This window comes from Diabrotica virgifera, chromosome 6 (assembly GCF_917563875.1).
Source record: "Diabrotica virgifera virgifera chromosome 6, PGI_DIABVI_V3a".
Lineage (NCBI taxonomy): Eukaryota > Metazoa > Arthropoda > Insecta > Coleoptera > Chrysomelidae > Diabrotica > Diabrotica virgifera.
In genome coordinates this window covers 152,310,475-152,328,665 of record NC_065448.1, presented here as the reverse complement: position 1 = coordinate 152,328,665, position 18,191 = coordinate 152,310,475, and the positions used below count along the sequence as shown (strand labels likewise).

The following is an 18,191-nucleotide window of genomic DNA, read 5'->3' as shown; positions in this document are numbered from 1 at the left end:
TTTTGGCCCGTAGAACACGAATTTTTTGGGTAACAGTTGATCCGGATGTCGATAAGATTGTTATAAACAAAGAAGTTGAGGAATTACATAACAGCGATTTCTCGCTAAACAAAACATTTTTTTGTATTTTTTGGGTCATTCTAACCAAAAAATGTTAATACAAGTTTTTTCGTAGGATGCATAGTTTTCGAGATAAACGCGGTTGAACTTTCAAAAAATCGAAAAATTGCAATTTTTGAACCCGAATAACCTTTGAATAAAAAATAAAATAGCAATTTTGCTTACCGCCTTTAAAAGTTTTGAATATGTTACCGCCTGTTTTGAATATTTGCATTGCTAAAAATTGATTTTTTGATTGTTAAAAAAAGTTATAAACACACAGTGTTTCCCGTGCCTAATACATGCGTTTTAATGCATGCTACGTAGAAATAGCCCCGCTTGCACTTTTACCTCCTCTACCTACTCGTTCGATTTTAAATGAGAAATCATTGAAAACATCACTCAAGCACTAGGTGTTTATAGCTTTTTTTAACAATAAAATAATAAATTTTTAGCAATACAAATAATTAAAACCGATATAATTTGACTTGAACTTTCAAATGCGGTAAGCAGAATTGCCATTTTATTTTTTAATCAAAAGTTATTCGGGTTCAAAAATTGCAATTTTTCGATTTTTTGAAAGTTCAACCGCGTTTATCTCGAAATCTATGCATCCTACGAAAAAACTTGTATTAACATTTTTTGGTTAGAATGACCAAAAAAATACAAAAAAATGTTTTGTTTTGCAAGAAATCGCTGTTATGTAATTCCTCAACTTCTTTGTTTATAACAATCTTATCGACATCCGGATCAACTGTTACCTAAAAAATTCGTGTTCTACGGGCCAAAATACATAAAAAAAACTTGGGTAAGTCCATCTGAATTAAGAAGGCCGTTGTAACCCCCCTGGCGACAGGACTAATATATTTACTCGCAAATAACTCGAAAAGTATTAACTTAGTGGAAAAATGCTATAGAACAAAAGTTACTTAGAATTAGATACTTTATCCATTTCCGGACTTATTTTGAAAGTATATTTTTTCACCCCCGAAAGGGGTGAAACTCACCCCCATGGTAAAAGCACACATTGGCACAATATCACTTTTCTTCTTTAACATGTTCCCTATGTGTATGCCAAATTTCATGTCAATCTAAGCGGTTCTTTAAAATTCATAGGGTTTGCAATATTTTACCATCAGCAAAAGGACTATTAAGAGTACAACATATCATACATACACACAGAATCGAAAACCTCTTATACACGTAGGTATCGATGTGTACAAGCTCTCTGAATGTCTTTCCTCTTTCTTTGAGAACCACGCTTATGCTATTGTTCCATGTTTTTCTTGGTCGTCCTCTACATTTTTTCTTTATTTTTCTCACTTCCCATATCTTCTTCACCTATCTAGTTTCGTTCATTCTGAACATGAGTCCCCACCATTTCAGTTTCCTTTCCTCTACTTTAGCCTTTAGTGATTTCATTCCTATTTCTTGTGTAGGTCTTCGTTTCTTCATCTGTTTTTATAACACCCAGCACTTTCCTCAAGTATGTATTTCATTTCATTTGCTTGTAGTTGCTTTGTTTGTTTTTCGTCAAGTACCTAGTTTTCTGCCCCATAAGTGAATACAGGTTGGTACACTGTTTGGTATACAATCATTTTTGTTTTTGTTATTATTTCTTTTCTGTTCAAGAAGTTTTTGTATAGCCCATGATTAGTGATTTAAAATTTCCGGGAAGATTCGAATGCCAGAAAGTTTCCAGAAACTTTTTCGGAATATTGGAAACTTTCGGAAACTTATGGAAATATTGCATTTTTATTAAAATTATTATAATAAATTATACAAATTAGTAGTTAGCTTTACTTATTGTTATGGTATTACGTCTACAGAAAAGATCTGTTTAAAATTGAATGTCCAAAAATACTTTTAAAATTTATTTCACGTTAAAAAAAATACTCTGAATATTTGTTATCAGTCATTAAAATTAAAACTGAAAAATTTATTTTATTTAAAAAATAATTAAAACATACAGTAAACAAACCAAAATTGATTACTTATATAGGAACTTACTTCGGGTAATCTATACCTATTCCTATAGAGTATTAAAGCATAAACTTTTTTCTTAACTAATAATAACAAAAAAAAGCTACAAAATCCTTAGGAATTATAATTATCAAATGTATAAATAAGAGTCTATTCTTGTGAGTCAGAGACATTTTCTTCACACAAGCTGGACTCTGTATTATGAAGAGAAAATAATGAAGTCTTGCTTCTTTTCTCTCTCTGTCTTGCTTAATCTTTCATTTTCTGATATGGATTTAGAGTGTTTCTGGTTCCAACAGATGAGTTATAGAAAGACTCTTATCACATACCATTTTTCCATGTTTATGATCTTTTACCTATTGGGACCGTGCAAGTTGCGCAAAGCGACACCTATTTCTACGCTCTGCACTTTTATTCGCACTTTTAACTGTATTGACCAATTACGTTAGTCCTGGTTGCTGGATAATTGTCAAGGCCATAGCCAAAAAAAAATAATAAGAAGAAAAAATAAGATTCGGGTTATGTGATGAAAACGTAAACAATTGTATGTAGTAAATAAAATTAGTTATTAAAATGCAGTACTGCAAGCAAAATACAATTAATTAAATTTACCTTTATATAATAATTGCATATCATATCAATATTGTGGAGCAACATATAATTTTTCTCCTTCAATGACAGTAGATATGAAATGTACGTCAATTTGACAATTTCAATTGACAATATGAATTATTTAAGAAAGTTGCAATATTTCTCAGCTATTCGCGCACGATCGTTTCACGTATCCCTTCCAAGTACTTGCACGCCGCGAATACCCATCTATAGTCAGTCTATTTATTATTTTATTATGTATGAAAGAGTATGTGCTATAACTATGCTCTGTTTCAGCGTAGTAATCTGGCAACCCCAGTATTGTTATTGCCAATCTTTTAAAGAAGTTTTGGTGTACATTCCTTGTCACTAGCTTATATAATCTACTGACCGTGCTCTAGCCAAATAAAATCCATTGACCAAAGGTCTGCTTTTGCACAGAACTTCGTTAGTTCTGTAAAAATGTTTTCTTTTTTGTCAATAAAATTGGGACGATTTATTAATATCTTGCCTATACACTGCATAGCTAATATGCTGTTCAACAGTGAGGCTTTGTCCTGTTAAAGAGTAAGTTTGCAGCATAGTTCACAGGTTTCACTGCCATTTTTTTCCTTTTTCCTAATTTAGCATTCCTTTTCCTCAGACTTACTGATTGGAAGTAATGGAATATTATCGGTAAAAATATTTTTGTATCCTTAAATGCCTCGACAACCTGGGATATTTTAAACATATTGCCTTCAAATCAAGTACCTAATCCACACACAATTGGTGTTAGAACAACTAATACTTTTTGCAACTTTATCCAAAATATTTCATCATCCAGACAGTTCTGTTTAACATTCCGTAAACATTTTAAATTTTCTCCCTCTATGACCATAAGCATAGTTAAAGCACTTTAGACGCAATAAGGTTATTTATACAATTAAGGATTGAACCCCACCTAGTTTTTACAGGAAGTTTTAATGTTATAGCTTTATTGTAGTTTTGATTTTTTTCTTTTTATTTATTATTCCTTTTTGAAATATTCCCATGCATTATACCCATACTACAATCATAATAAATATGCACTAAATAGAAATAAACAAACCAAGACACATTGAATGTTCGAGGAGCACTCCCAAATCATGATTTACAATATTTATACATTGTAAATCCCAAATCATGATGTGCAAAGTTTATACATTGTAATTCATGATTCGGGAGTACTCCTCGTAACATTCAATGTGTCTTGGTTTGTTTATTTATAGTACATCTTTATTATGATTTTAGTATAGCTTTAGGCATTATTAGTATAAAAATAATGAAGGTAATGTTCAAAACAATATTCCTTTTTTACTTTTTTTCGAATCTAAGCAACTTTTATTCGACACATTTTTTGAATTATGGATAGATCGTGCTATAATCGGAAAAAACGATAGTTTCAAATGGAAAATTAGATTAAAAAATGAAAAGTCCCCCACTATACGGAAAACTTAACTTAACCTTTTTCTGGTACATACTCTTCACAATCCAATAGGTCCCCATAACGCTCGAGTAACTGCAAATTTAGCATACTTTCCCCCCTACTATGAGGATTTATTGATGAAAAACATGGATAGTTGTTAACGCATATAACTTTTTTATTATCCCACATAATTAAATGAATCGAAAAGGAAAATGTTAAGAAAGCCCAACTCTACAATCGAGTTTTAATTTTAATATTTTACATATGCTAGAATATTCCACAGGGTGTTCCAAACTTTCAGAAAAAAACAGTATGATTGGTAGAATCAGTATAAAATAATATTTACCTGTATAGCAACAATATTATCACGATATTCTTAAATAATAAGGCTATAACATACTAAAAGAATCACTCAAATCGGACCACTGGTTTAGGAAATTCGAGACATCAAACATGTCCCATTTTTAAGGTGTTAAAACTAGGCTAATTTTGCCGGTGTGTGTAGTTTTAAAAAATATTCAAAGTAGGAATACTGTAACGAACGCAACTAAAATGAGTTATGCCAAATTAGATGGACATTTTAGCAAAAAATACAGAACAGGAAAGAAAATGGCATAAAAATGTACACACATTGGAAAAGTCCAAGGATATTTTTATAAAGAGATGTAATTTCTTTTTTAGTTGTTTTAGATAAATGATAAATTGATTTGTAGTGATTAAAATTATTTAATAAACTCACTAGAAAATTTGTTGAAATGTCATAAAAAAGTGGCTTTAAGTAAAATTAAATGTATATTTATTATAAATAAAAGTAGCCTAATCATTTGCATCACAGTTTTGATAATCATGACACCACTCTAATCTTGCTGCTCGTTTGCCTTTGGAGATAGAGGGAAATCTCAATGGCCTTCGACTGTGGAGATTAGCTTCATGGAAACAATTTCTTACAGTATCACGGCCTATGATTACCTAGTGTGCCTGGGCAAGTCGCTAATAAATTAAGGTACTGTAATTGTTGGTTGTCCTCTAGTGGTTAAAACTAAAAATCGATATTAAAGTGCAGCATTCGGTTCAACTTCTAGTATCACAAAAACGCCATCACAATCTTTTGGAGACGTAACACTTTTGGAGACTCCCATGCGCTCAACTACTCAGTCACTCTATGATAAAAAACAATATTTTCAATACACTAACTAAACAAGAACTTTATAGTAGGAACAAAATCGAAACTACGACAATATTTACTGCAGTATACAAACCATAGTTTTGTCCTCTTCTGTTAAAAACATTGTCCAATATTCATTATCACTTTTTATGATTTGTTTTACTCGCAAAAACTACAGGATGAACAACTGTACACAGGGACGCCGCAAGCCCTTGTGCAAATTGTGCATGGCACAAGGGCGCATAGTACGAAAGGGGCACATTTTCAGTTTTTCAGTTCAAAGAATTTCAAATAATACCTTGTATAGTAGGGAATCTAATTGCAAGTAATAAATATTTTACAATACAATACAATGCAATATTTCCTCACAGTACACCCTCATAAAACCATCCTCAAGATTCCCTATCATAACTAGTTACCTAATCCTGAAGGGATAATCTATATTATGTCTCCACACAAACTGTAAACTGCAATAAAAGTTTCGTAGAATCACCATTATACAGGCCCAAAGACCTTTTTTGGCCAATTGCAGGCCAATTTTAGAATTTTAGGGCCTTGGAATTTGGGGTACCGGGTAATAAATCATAGTCGGAGTCGGCTTGCAATAACTTTACGTTTGCAGGTAATCTTTCCAGTTCAGTTTCACATATTCCAGTTTCAAGTTTCAGTATGCCTTTTCCTTAGACAAGGAAAGAGAGAGGACGAGTAATCCTTGACCAAAAGTGAAGCCAAACTGACACCAGAGATTTTGATCATCGACGTATCTTTGGGGTATTGTTATGCATTGAGTATTTAAAATAAAAACATGAAATGTATTTAAAATGAAGAATTTGTGTACGGTAAATGTTTTATTAAGTTGCTCATATTACGTACATATGTTTCAATATAAACGTATGCTTTTATTACGAATTTTAGATGATGATTTACTTTATTTTTTATGAAATTTTAACCTTCAACGAACACCCACCACTGGCAACCCATTGTTATTTTTGACGTGACCGCCATGTTTCTGGTGACAAACAAACCAAAAACTGGCTTCACTTTTGGAACGTGTGTTTTAAATGAGTGTTACCCGTCCTCTCTTTTTTCCTTGTCTAAGGCCTTTTCTAGTTCATGTATAAACATCGTATAATCTAGTGAAATATATCTTTTTTTTCAATACATTACATAATATTTGACTTTGTGAATGTGAAGTGGTCCGAAAAGTTATATAATTAAATACCGAGTTTTCATTACATAACTACCTCCTGATATTAAGAACAAAAATAATAAATAACAGAAAGTTCAAAAGTAAGTACAAATTATTAACTATAACTATTACTCCGCTTTGGTTAATAAAAATAATGTGTTTCTACTTCTTACAAAATCAAGAAAATATGTATTTTTCAATTCATCAGTTATGTAATTTAATATAAAAATGTAAAATAGTATATAGTCATATATGTATTTTTTATGTTTCTCCGACAATATAAAAACATATTTTCTATTACAAGTTATCTCTAAAGAATAAAAAAAAAATTCTTTCCTAATTTGTAAGGAAATTGATGTATGGCATTTTTATTAAAGCAAGAAAGTATTAATAAATACACACAGGGTGTCTATTAGTTTAGTAATTTAGTAATCTATAAACTATTCTATTATTACTTTTTGCAGATATCTAAAAAACCGTCAGGTGCCCAAAATCGAAAAAGGAAAGCAGCACAGGAAGATCTCCAGAGAAAACTATCGGGCTCCCTAAATATGTTTTTGAAACAAAATGAGACCACAGATGTGGAAAAAAGAAAGAAAATGAATCCATCTTCATCAAGTAGACACTTCCCAGAAGAAAAACAGTCTACCAGTTTTTCATCTCCATTAACGACAGATCTCCAAGATGAAGACAAAGAGGTAAAAGAAAAGACATCTGACCTACCAAAATTAGATGAAAATCCGGTTCCATCACTGAGTGACCCTTTTTCGTCTTTGCAAGGAACGGAGGATCCAGGTATGTGGCCAGTAAATTTATCAATTAGGCAACGGGATTATTTACTCCAGAATCGGGTACCACAGGTAAACAGTTTCAACTTTCCAAAAGACAGCTTTGGTAGAAGTTTTTCTGTAGCTTATTACTACAGAACTCTGACAAATGGAGAAAAAGTTAATCGCTCGTGGTTTCTGTATTCAAAATTGTTAGATTCAGTTTATTGTTTCTATTGTAAACTGTTTGGTGATTCAAATAATCAGGTTACAAATGAAAAAGGATGCAGAGACTGGAGACATATGTCACACATTTTAAGTGTTCATGAGAAAAGTGCTGGACATACAAATAACTCTCTAAAATGTAATCAACTTACCAGAGCTTTAGAACAAAAATCTACAATAGACGCTCGGGAACAAAAGTTATACAATTCAGAAAAGAAGTACTGGTATTCTGTTATTGAACGGTTAATTTATGCTATTCAATACTTATCTCAGCAAGGTTTAGCGTTCAGAGGAGCTTCAAAAAAACTGTATGATCACGATAATGGTAATTTTTTTAAATTAATAGAAACGTTTGCTAAATTCGATGCAGTGATGGCGGAGCATTTGCGGAGGGGGCAGACTGCGACTTCAAATATGCCTCACTATCTGGGAGACCAAATTCAAAACGAAATTATCGGCATCTTGTCAGAAACAATAAAACAAAATATATTAGGTATGGCAAAAGGAGCTAAATACTTTTCTGTTATATTAGACACTACTCCTGACGTCAGTCACGCTGAACAAATGACCATTATAATTAGATTTGTTCATTACAATCAAAAACTGAACACCACCAAGATTCAGGAACACTTTTTAGGTTTTTGTCCTGTAGTAAATACTACAGGAGAAGGCCTCTTTAATTTTGTTACGGACCTCTTGCAAAAACTAGATCTCAATATTAAGGACTTACGTGGACAGGGATATGATAACGCTGCAAACATGAAAGGCAAATACAATGGTCTACAACAAAAAATACTAGCTCTGAATTCTAGGGCTATATACATTCCCTGCTCAGCTCATTCCCTTAACCTAGTGGTTAACGATGCTATTAAAACTTCACTTGCTGTAGTTGAATTTTTTAATTTAGTGCAAGAGTTATACAATTTTTTTCTGCTTCAACCAAAACATGGGACGTTTTAAATAAACACTTAAAACAGTTAACTCTGAAACCGTTATCAGGAACACGCTGGGAAAATAGAGTAGAAGCGATAAAACCACTAAAAGTTCAGTTTCATGAAATTTATTACGCTCTTTTAGAGATAGCTGAAGATGAATCAAAAGATATCGATAGCAGAACATTAACAAATTCACTTATTTCAAAGATAATGTCTTTCAAATTTATTTGTTCTTTATTTATATGGTATGATGTGTTAACAAAAATTAACGTTGTTAGTAAGATATTACAAAATCCAAAAACTAATATTTCTGAAGCACTATCTAATTTAAAAAATCTTGTTCATTTAATTCAAAATTATAGATCAGATGAAACATTTGAAAATATAATTAGCTCCGCTAAAGAATTAGCTGATCAATTTGATATAGATTTGTATTTTCCTAAAATTACACGAAGGAAGAAGTGAATGTTCACCTATGAAGGAGCAGATGAAACTGCCACGGTTGATCCTAAAATAAAGTTTAAGGCAGACTTATTTTCTTCTGTACTAGATGCTACCCTCGGGTCACTTAATGACCGTTTTAAGGTCCTTGAAGAGCATCATAAAGTATTTGATAACGTTTTTAATATTAATAACTTGGAAACTGTTGAAGATAATTTATTATTAAATTACTGTAAGAATTTACAATTAAAACTCACCGACAGTAAGAACCCCACTGATGCTGATATTGATGGTATGTTACTGTTTGAGGAGTTGAAAACATTGAAAGGTTTTTTAGAAAATAAGTATATTTCACCAATAGATATTCTGCAATTCATTAATACTAACGCATTGACAGATACTTTACCAAACGTTACCATAGCCTTAAGAGTTTTTCTAACATTACCAATATCTGTAGCTTCCACAGAACGCAGCTTTTCAAAATTAAAATTGATAAAGAATTACTTAAGGTCTAGAATGTCTCAAGAACGATTATCGAATTTAGCAATAGACCATGATTTATTATCAAGCATTGAAATTAGTGACATTGTAGAAAAATTTGCAGCTCTAAAAGCTAGAAAAGTTAAAATAATGTGAGTTAAGGAGCTCTTGTCATTTTATTTATTATCATATATATTATCATATAATATATACTATCACATACATAGTTATAATAACAAAATATTGTAAACAGTTTAGACTAAGTATTAATTATTTATAACTAATTGCCCTTCTTTAGTTTTGTGTTAATAAAATTTTGGATAATAAAACGCATTTTTTTCTGTCCTGCTAAAGTGTTTGTTTTTTGAGAGGGCCCTTCATCAGATTTTGCACAAGGGCGCATAATAGCACCATAGCAGCGTCCCTGACTGTACAAATTCAATTGAAATTAAACGACCTCATTAATTTATTTTTATTAATTTCATTATGTTATAAAAATATCCCTAGACTTTTCCCATGTGTGCACATAAGTGTTTATCAACTTACTTGTTTGGATTTTTTGTTCTTCTTCAAATAATTTATGGTCATCTTGCTGTATTTCAGTCTTTATAAAATTTTCCTTTAGATCCACATATTCAAATGCATCATGTGTACTTTCTCTCTTGGGTTCCTCAATAATTTCAGTTTTAATGGTATCAAAAATGGCATGGGTTACTCCATCAGGATCTATATCCATTTCAATTTTACAGGACATTTCATCAAGTTCTTGTTTTAATTCTGATTCCATTTGATTAAACTTTATTTTGTTTTTGTATTTAATAAAAATATTTCCTGGCTCACGGAAATCCAAACCAAGTAAACAAAACAAAACGTTAGTTTCATAGAAAAAAGTGTTGTGTGATTTGTTGGTTAGTTTGTCGTTTGTTTTTGTCTTAGACAAGGAAAGAGAGAAAACTCTTTTTTCCTTGTCTAAGGTCTTTGTCGTTTTAGCGTGGCTCCAGTACACGTTGGGCCAACTAGTTGGGCCAAGTAAGAACAGTGAATGCAGTGAATACATGGTGACTACACGTTGGGAGTTATCAGTCTGCATTAACCTTTCTTAGGCCCGGTCTTTTCACCTCCGGATAAATAGTTAACGGGAAGTTTATCTGACAGATAAAAAAAGTAGCGTCTTTTCACTCTGGAATAAAGTTATCCGGCAGATAAATTGACGTTAAATATCAAATATTTAACTGCCGAATAAAGTACCGAATAAGAAGTTATCTGGCAGATAAACTTTGATTTTCGTTTATTTCATGGTTTCTGATTACCAGGAAACTAAAAATATAACCTAAAATCTTGAGGGTCTGATCGAATTTATTGCAAAAGTAAAATTTTGTTCTTTCTATAAATTCTCAATCCCAAATTTTATGTTATTTTGTTTTTATACATACCTACCTACTGTAATTTTTTAAGCAGAGTTATTAGATATTAAATTAAAGATGGGTTATAATTTATAATTTGAAAAAATTATAACTAGGTAGGTATGTATTATTGTATACCTACCCAACTATATTCATTTACAAAGGAAAACAAGTTGTAAAAAATAAAAATAGAATAGTTTCTTATCCCATCATTTCTTTGAATTGCCAAATATTTTACGATTCCAAAATGAAAGGTACCTATTGATATATGTAGGTAGTAACTAGAATTATGTATGCACATGGTTCTCAGAAACAGTAGATGATACCTACCTTGAAAAAAAAGCTGCTGTTTGTATCATGAAATTCTAAAAAAATAGAATATAGGAAGACTGATTTTATATTCTGAGAATTTCGTAATATGTTTTAAATAGGTACCTTCTTACTAATATTTTTTTGTGCCAAATATAAGTAATTCTGTATTATTGCTGTTTAAATTCAGATCATAGCAATGGGTTGTTACTTTTTTAATGAGTCCGCAAATACATCCCTTTTTGTATATAGCAGAAAACAAAATGATTACATTGATTCAGTTGTCCTACACTGAAGCAATATATTTATAACATAGAGAGAGATGAAAATGAAGACAATTTTGAAAATGAATTGCTAAGTATAGACCAGGAATAAGCTAAATTATTGAATTTACTGAAGTTATGATGTTTGATAACCTTATAAAAATTTTTGTGTTAAGCTTGTCACGCACGGGGAACTATACTAAAATATATCTCATATCACTCACTATAGTAATGAGTGAGGCTGCATACACGGAACTATACCTAATGTATATTATGGTTCCGTTTATGCAGGCTCACTCATTATTATAGTGAGCAATATGAGATGTAATATATCTATTATAGTATACCTCCTGGTCAGTAACAAGCTTTATGGGGAAATAGAAGGATCATTAATATACATGTATAATTTTTTATTCTTTATTTAATTGTCCTTTGTATAATTTAATTATTAAATTTAATAAATCAATGAATTTTTGTGTCTCTTCTGCCCTTTAATTTTCTCTGGCACGCTTGTGTTCTACCCTTTCCTCCTCTTTTTCTATCTGAAGCAATTGAGCTATGTTGAGTATTAGCGTTGTTCTTTCTTGTAATACATTCTCTAGTTTATTATTGGTAGCTTATTTCTGGAACTAGCTTTTTCTTTGAGAACACAGGATTCCATCTTCTAGGTGTTTGTCATATCTGTAACCAATTTTTTTTATTTAGAAAAGTGAAAGATATCTACTAACAAATATTAAAATTAGGTTTTATTCTTGTTATTGGGATTCTTCAATTTACCATGTAAATTATCCAATCTTTAAAATATTGTGTTTTGATATACATAGTTGGTTTATCCCTAGTTTACTATTCAATATACCAATTGGATGGATTATAAATCTGTAGCGTTTTGACAATGATTGATATGTCCATCTAGCCTAATTTTTCAGGAGGGCATTTTGAAAGTTTAAATCATGTTTTGTCAACCCAAAAACGAAAAGTAATCAACATAAGAAATCAAGTAATATATCAAGTTCTGGCCTACCTAATACAGTAGAATCCAGATTATCCGTGCTCCTCGGGACCGAAGGTGGCACTGATAATCCGAACATGTATTTCTTATGTATAATAAGTACGTATACACATACATATTATAATATTATGTACCTACCATAAAAAGATAACAGAAAAAATAAATCTTTCATTATGAGTCTCTCTTTCGTCATATAGAGTTTCCGTTAAGTGATTTACAATGACGCTATGTTGATAAAACCTCAAAAATGCAACTTGAGTAATAGAAAATCATAGCACGGATAATTAGGGTTCTACTGTAAGTTAAAAGGGGACATGTGGGACAAAGGGGGTTTTACCTTCATGATACACATACCAAACTATACCAACTTGAAGAAATGTTACTAAATAGCATATCAAGCAAATAATCTCATTATATGGCTAAAATCAGACGTAACATCAAGTTTTGCCATACCACTACAGAAATATAGTATTGAATTTAAATAAAAGTTTTCCCCACATTAACAAATTTTTACATCATTGAACAGTTATTAGGTTTGTTCTAGCATCAGTTTCAAACGGTTTGAAACCATCAGCGAATAGTCGACCAGCGCGAGTAGATAGGGGATAGCACTGGTGACTGTATTATGTTCTCTCACTGAGCAACTAATTGCTGACGGTTTCTGACTAGTTTGACTGTTTGCTAGAACAAACCTAATATTAATAATCATATAATATGTACATATATAATTATGTAAACAAAATTACCACTGCATCTGTTTCATTAGCTAGCTTGTCTTTATTTAAACTTGTCTTTGTCTTCTATTTTACATACAAATCAACAGTTTTCCTCTAATTTAAAATGGATTTACCTCTTGTTCAAGCTCTCCAGTAAACTATTTCAGCATAATCAATGTTTTCTTTCCAAAACAATATTGTTGTCTGATTAAAATATGGAAATGTATTTCTAAACCTTATGACTTTGTATACTTATTTTTTTAAGTTGTAATTCTTTGATTTACTTACATTTCCTTCATTCCTTCTTCCAAAATGGAAATAAAATCATCTTTGAATCTAATTATGTTAGGTTAAGTTAAAGCTGAAATTATAAAAATAAACATAAAAGTCAGGTGTGTTCGGAATCCAAACTTACTTTTAAGCTTATCTACCGGATAACTAACTGGAACATAAATTGACGTGAAAAGACGGGTACATTTTATCTGGCGAATAAATATTTATCCTCCAGATAGCTAACTGCCAGATAAGAGCATATTTATTCGGAGGTGAAAAGACCGGGCCTTAGTGAATAAACAAAAAACAAACTCTGATTATGGATATGGATGTGGAGACTGTAGCAGCTGCCGCAATTAATTTGTACAATGCTTATAGAAAAGTGTACCAAACAAGAGTGATTAAAAAACAATGGCGCAAACGACGGTGCTTTTACACCGAAAAAAGTATTCATATTAAAACAAAACCTTAAAATTAATACTTATAAACAGTATCAGTATTGTGAGAAGAGAAAACAAATATTTTAAACTCAACGACAACAACGTGTTCAGTGTTCATAACCAAACAGCTGTTTGGCAGATCGCGCAAGTCCCAAAAATCCTTTGATTTGTGCACCAAATACCGACAAGATTCGGTTTGTAGACCAACGCTGACCGCCAATCGCAAACTCATGCCAAGTGGTCCTGTACACGTTGGCCCAACTGATTGGCCCAACTCCTTGGCCCAACTGATTGGCCCAACGTGTACTAGTCCCATTAGCGGTTTTTTTGCCGGAAAACCGGAAATCAAATTTGACGTTGACGCTTCACAGTCGTATTCTTTCTTGAAACTGTCTGCCTCTTTCTATGTAAGCTTAGACGCGGCGCAAATTGAACCTAAGCGCTTGTTCATAATGGACGTAACCATAAGATGAACGTAAACGTAAACCGTAATTTGTACATAATTTTATGCAGCGTTCACAATAGACTTAAATTTTACGTAAAGACGCTGTCTTTCTCCACACCAATTTTCATATCTTTAAAATACTCATAACATATATTATTATAATAACAACTAATCGATATTACTATTTAGTCAATGGGCGCGTTCACCAGATGCAAACGTTGGCAATCAGTTTGCGCTTTAAAGCAGCTTTACATCAAGGCTATACAAGTCTCATGCTATGCAAGTCCGTCTTGCATGGCATATCTCTTGCCTACACTGGGCCTAGATTCCGTGCACTGTAGATATCTACAGTCGCTTTCTGTCGATGGCAATTGTCATGAAAATATTTGAATTTTTAGTTTTAATTCAAATATTTTCTTGTTTTACTAAGTGTCACTTCAGCATCAATTAGAGTATAACCTAGCAAAACTAGAAAATAATTCAATTAAAGCTAAAAATTCAAATATTTTCATGACACGTGACATCGATAGAAGGCGACTGTAGATATCTACAGTGCACGGAATCCAGCCCCTGACCTTTTTACATCGGAGCTATTTCTGTGCAATTTTAGATACCACTTTCATTGTTGCCAATAGAAGAAATATATCAAAATATTAACTTTAGATATTTCACTTAAAAACTTCAGTCCATAATTAAATATATTCAAATATAAACCACAAATTATTACATCCAATAAATACCATTTAAACTTACACAATAAGGTTAAGTTTTTTCTAAACTATAAATTTTGTCATCTTGGCAACATGAATTTTGACAGGACTTGCATCAAAATAGCATGAAAAATAGAACATGCTTTAATTTTTCGTCTAGCACAGGAATTGCATGGAAATAGCGCGTGGGCATGCGCAGTAGCGTGATCTGTCTTGCATGGCTCTTGCCTAGCATGAAAATAGCATAATGTAAAACTGTCTTTATGCTTCTGAACGACTTGCTAACGTCAAACATGTTTGGAAAGCGGTCACCATTTTTGCAAACATAAAATATATAAGTTGAACTTTGCAAACGTGTTGAATATTGAAAAAATATGGCGGGAATTTAAATTGTATATATTGTAGAATATATTGATAAGGGTTTTATATATAGAATAAAGGCTACTGAAGACATTCTGCTACGTTATTATCTATTAAATAAATTTTCTTTTTTCCTTTAATAAAAAAAAAATAAATTCAAAAACGTATTTATTGAGAAAATTTATTTTAGGTTACGTTCAAACCAAGCAAGCAAAATGTCAAATTTTAACCTAAACAACCAACCGTTCAGCTCGCTGTCAACAAGTTTAGAATCAAAGCGCAAACATTTGTGAACGTGTTTGCATCTGGTGAACGCAGTCATTACTAGTGAAGATTGCGAAAAATAGAAAAATTTCAATCAAAAATTAATTTGGAGAAAATGTAATCTCAAAGTTCAAAATCGGTATACGTTAAAAAAATGCATTTTCTCGGCTTCCCATGGAGCAATTTTCTTCATTCTTTTTTTGTTCCCAATAAGTAACTCGAGTAGAGCCATCTAACTAACGCATTAGTAAATGTCAAAGGTGCTTTTGTTTTGTTATAATAAATTAATTTATTTATTATAACAAAAATTTATTTGTTTAAATAAAGATTGTTTAAATAATTTTACAGCTTTCAAATGAGAATATTTGTGTTTTTAACGTTAAAAGGTACACTTGTAATAAGTTTATCTAAAAAAAGTCTACAACTGGAAAAAATATGTAGTTTTCTTTTCTTATAAATAAATTAATCTATTATAACAAAACAAAAGCAAGTTTGATGGCGCTACTCGATAATGCGTTAGTTAGATGGCTCTACTCGAGTTACTTGGGAACAAAAAAAAATGAACAAAATTGCTCCATGGGAAGCCGAGAAAATGCATATTTTTTAACGTATACCGATTTTGAACTTTAAGATAGCATTGTCTCCAACCTAATTTTTGATTGGTTTTTTTCTATTTTTGGCAATTTTCACTCGAAATATCGATAGTTTTTATTATAATAATATATATTATGAGTGTTTTAAAGATGTGAAAATTGGTGTGAAGAAACAGGACAAAAATAAAAAGGTGATGGTTTGAAAATTATAATGATATTGTTTATATCCTTGCCGTAAATGCCGGTCAACTTTGACCGGTTGTATCTCAGGAACCACTCATCACAATTAAACGTTTTTCCTTTAGAAGAATCGTCCTGCCGCTTTGTTTCCAATACCGTTTTAGTGATTTAATTTAATTTAATATTTCCCGAGATATTCAATTTGTTTATAAATCAAAAAATTGTTTATGATTTTAAAATATTCCTGAGGCCGCTTAAATAGTCCAATTTCAATTCTGTAAAGTACATTAGATAGTTACAGTGCCTTTTTATACAAAAATCATAGTTAATCTTATGTATCATAATTATTGTGGTTATTATAGCGACCGTAAATTTTGAATTAACAATTCAATTGTTCATTCTGTGTTCATTCAATTTCCATAAGCTTCTGAAATTATAATCTATATGAAAATAGCTTTTATATTACCAAGTTATTTCATTATTGATAAACAATTACTTATCTAAAATTTTAGTTCAAAATTGAAGATTTTGTTGGAAAACCCGCATTTTCCGGGGAAAATTTTCGTCGAAGTAATTCGGAAAAAACACGTCTCTATGCAGATTTTTTTTTGTTTTGATTCTGGCCTTGGTTTAGAACCTTTAGCCACGTAATTACATATAAAATTATTATTCGTTCATACAAAATTGTCCAGTAAACACTTAAAAATAAAGAATAATAAAAAATAAAGCTTACAAATCACAATGTATACTTACTATGTTAATAAATACAACTATGCTAATTATTTTTTTTTCTTTTTTTTTCACTGCGATAGGAACTAAACCCGATTCAACCTCTCGGAGATTTAGAACCTCTTAGTGATTTTTTTTAAATAATTTTTTTGAAATATTTTTTTTAATTACTTATTTTTGTTTTTTTTTTAGTTTTTTATATATACACTTGCGATCATAAAAAGAGGATCACTCGATGAATTATTCAAGTTAGATGTCTCGAATTTCTAAACCTGTTGTCCGATTTGAGTGATTTTTTTAGTATGTTATAGCCTTATTCTTTAACAATATCGTCATAATAATATTGTTGCTAGACAGGTAAATTGTCATTGTATACCGGGTGTAACAATCATACTGTGTTTATTCCTCAAAGTTCGCAACACCCAGTGGAATGTTTTAGCATAGATAAAATATTGAAATTAAAACTCGATTTAGCCTTAGGCTTTCTTAACATTTTCTTTTTTGATTTATTTGTTTATGTTGGATAATAAAAAAGTTAGGCACCTTAACAACTAACGTTGTTCTGAAGCTATTTTCTTGTGGCATTTTTTATAATCAAGTATATTCAAATGGGAAATAAGCCACAATTTTAACTAACATTAAATTAACCACAACTAACCATGTTCTTCATCAATGCAGGGTGTTTCTAAATAAGTGCGACAAACTTTAAGGGGCAATTCTGCATGAAAAAATAATGACCGTTTGCTTTATAAACGTATGACCGCAAATTCTTCGGTTTCGAGATACGGGATGTTGAATTTTTTCTTACAAACTGACGATTTATTTATTGCTCTAAAACCGGTTGAGATATGCAAATAAAATTTGGTAGATGTTAAGAGGTAGTTATGGCGCATATTTTGACGTACAATTAAGAATTTTATTTTCACCATTGGCGTGCATACGGGATGTATCTAAAATGTTTATACCCCTATGCACGCCAATGGTGAATATAGAATTATTAATTGTATGTAAAAAAATCCACAATAACTGTTTCTTAAAACCTACAAAATTTCATTTGCATATCTATATCGGTTTTAGAGCAATAAATAAATCGTCAGTTTGTAAGAAAAATTTAAACATCCCGTATCTCGGAAACGCAGCATTTGCGGACATATGTTTATAAAGCAAACTGTCATAAT

General features: G+C 31.2%; 1 protein-coding gene and 1 long non-coding RNA gene across 3 annotated transcripts in view; both read right to left on the bottom strand.

Moving 5' to 3' along the window:
• Positions 1-10,372, bottom strand: part of LOC126886967 (E3 SUMO-protein ligase ZBED1-like) — a 38,006-nt gene extending 27,634 nt beyond the window's left edge. The window contains exon 1 of one of the 2 annotated variants that reach the window (XM_050654173.1): positions 9,866-10,372. In XM_050654173.1, the coding sequence (XP_050510130.1) occupies positions 9,866-9,907 (42 nt within the window). In that variant the 5' untranslated portion in view covers positions 9,908-10,372. The remainder of the gene's footprint in view (positions 1-9,865) is intronic. The other variant, XM_050654172.1, reaches the window with a different exon arrangement.
• Positions 10,373-11,697: 1,325 nt separating this feature from the next.
• Positions 11,698-13,301, bottom strand: LOC126886969 (uncharacterized). Its single transcript, XR_007698845.1, has 2 exons — positions 13,050-13,301; positions 11,698-11,975 (listed from the first exon to the last, which is right to left on the bottom strand). It is a non-coding gene; the product is annotated as an uncharacterized LOC126886969 (long non-coding RNA).
• Between the last annotated feature and the right edge of the window lie 4,890 nt (positions 13,302-18,191).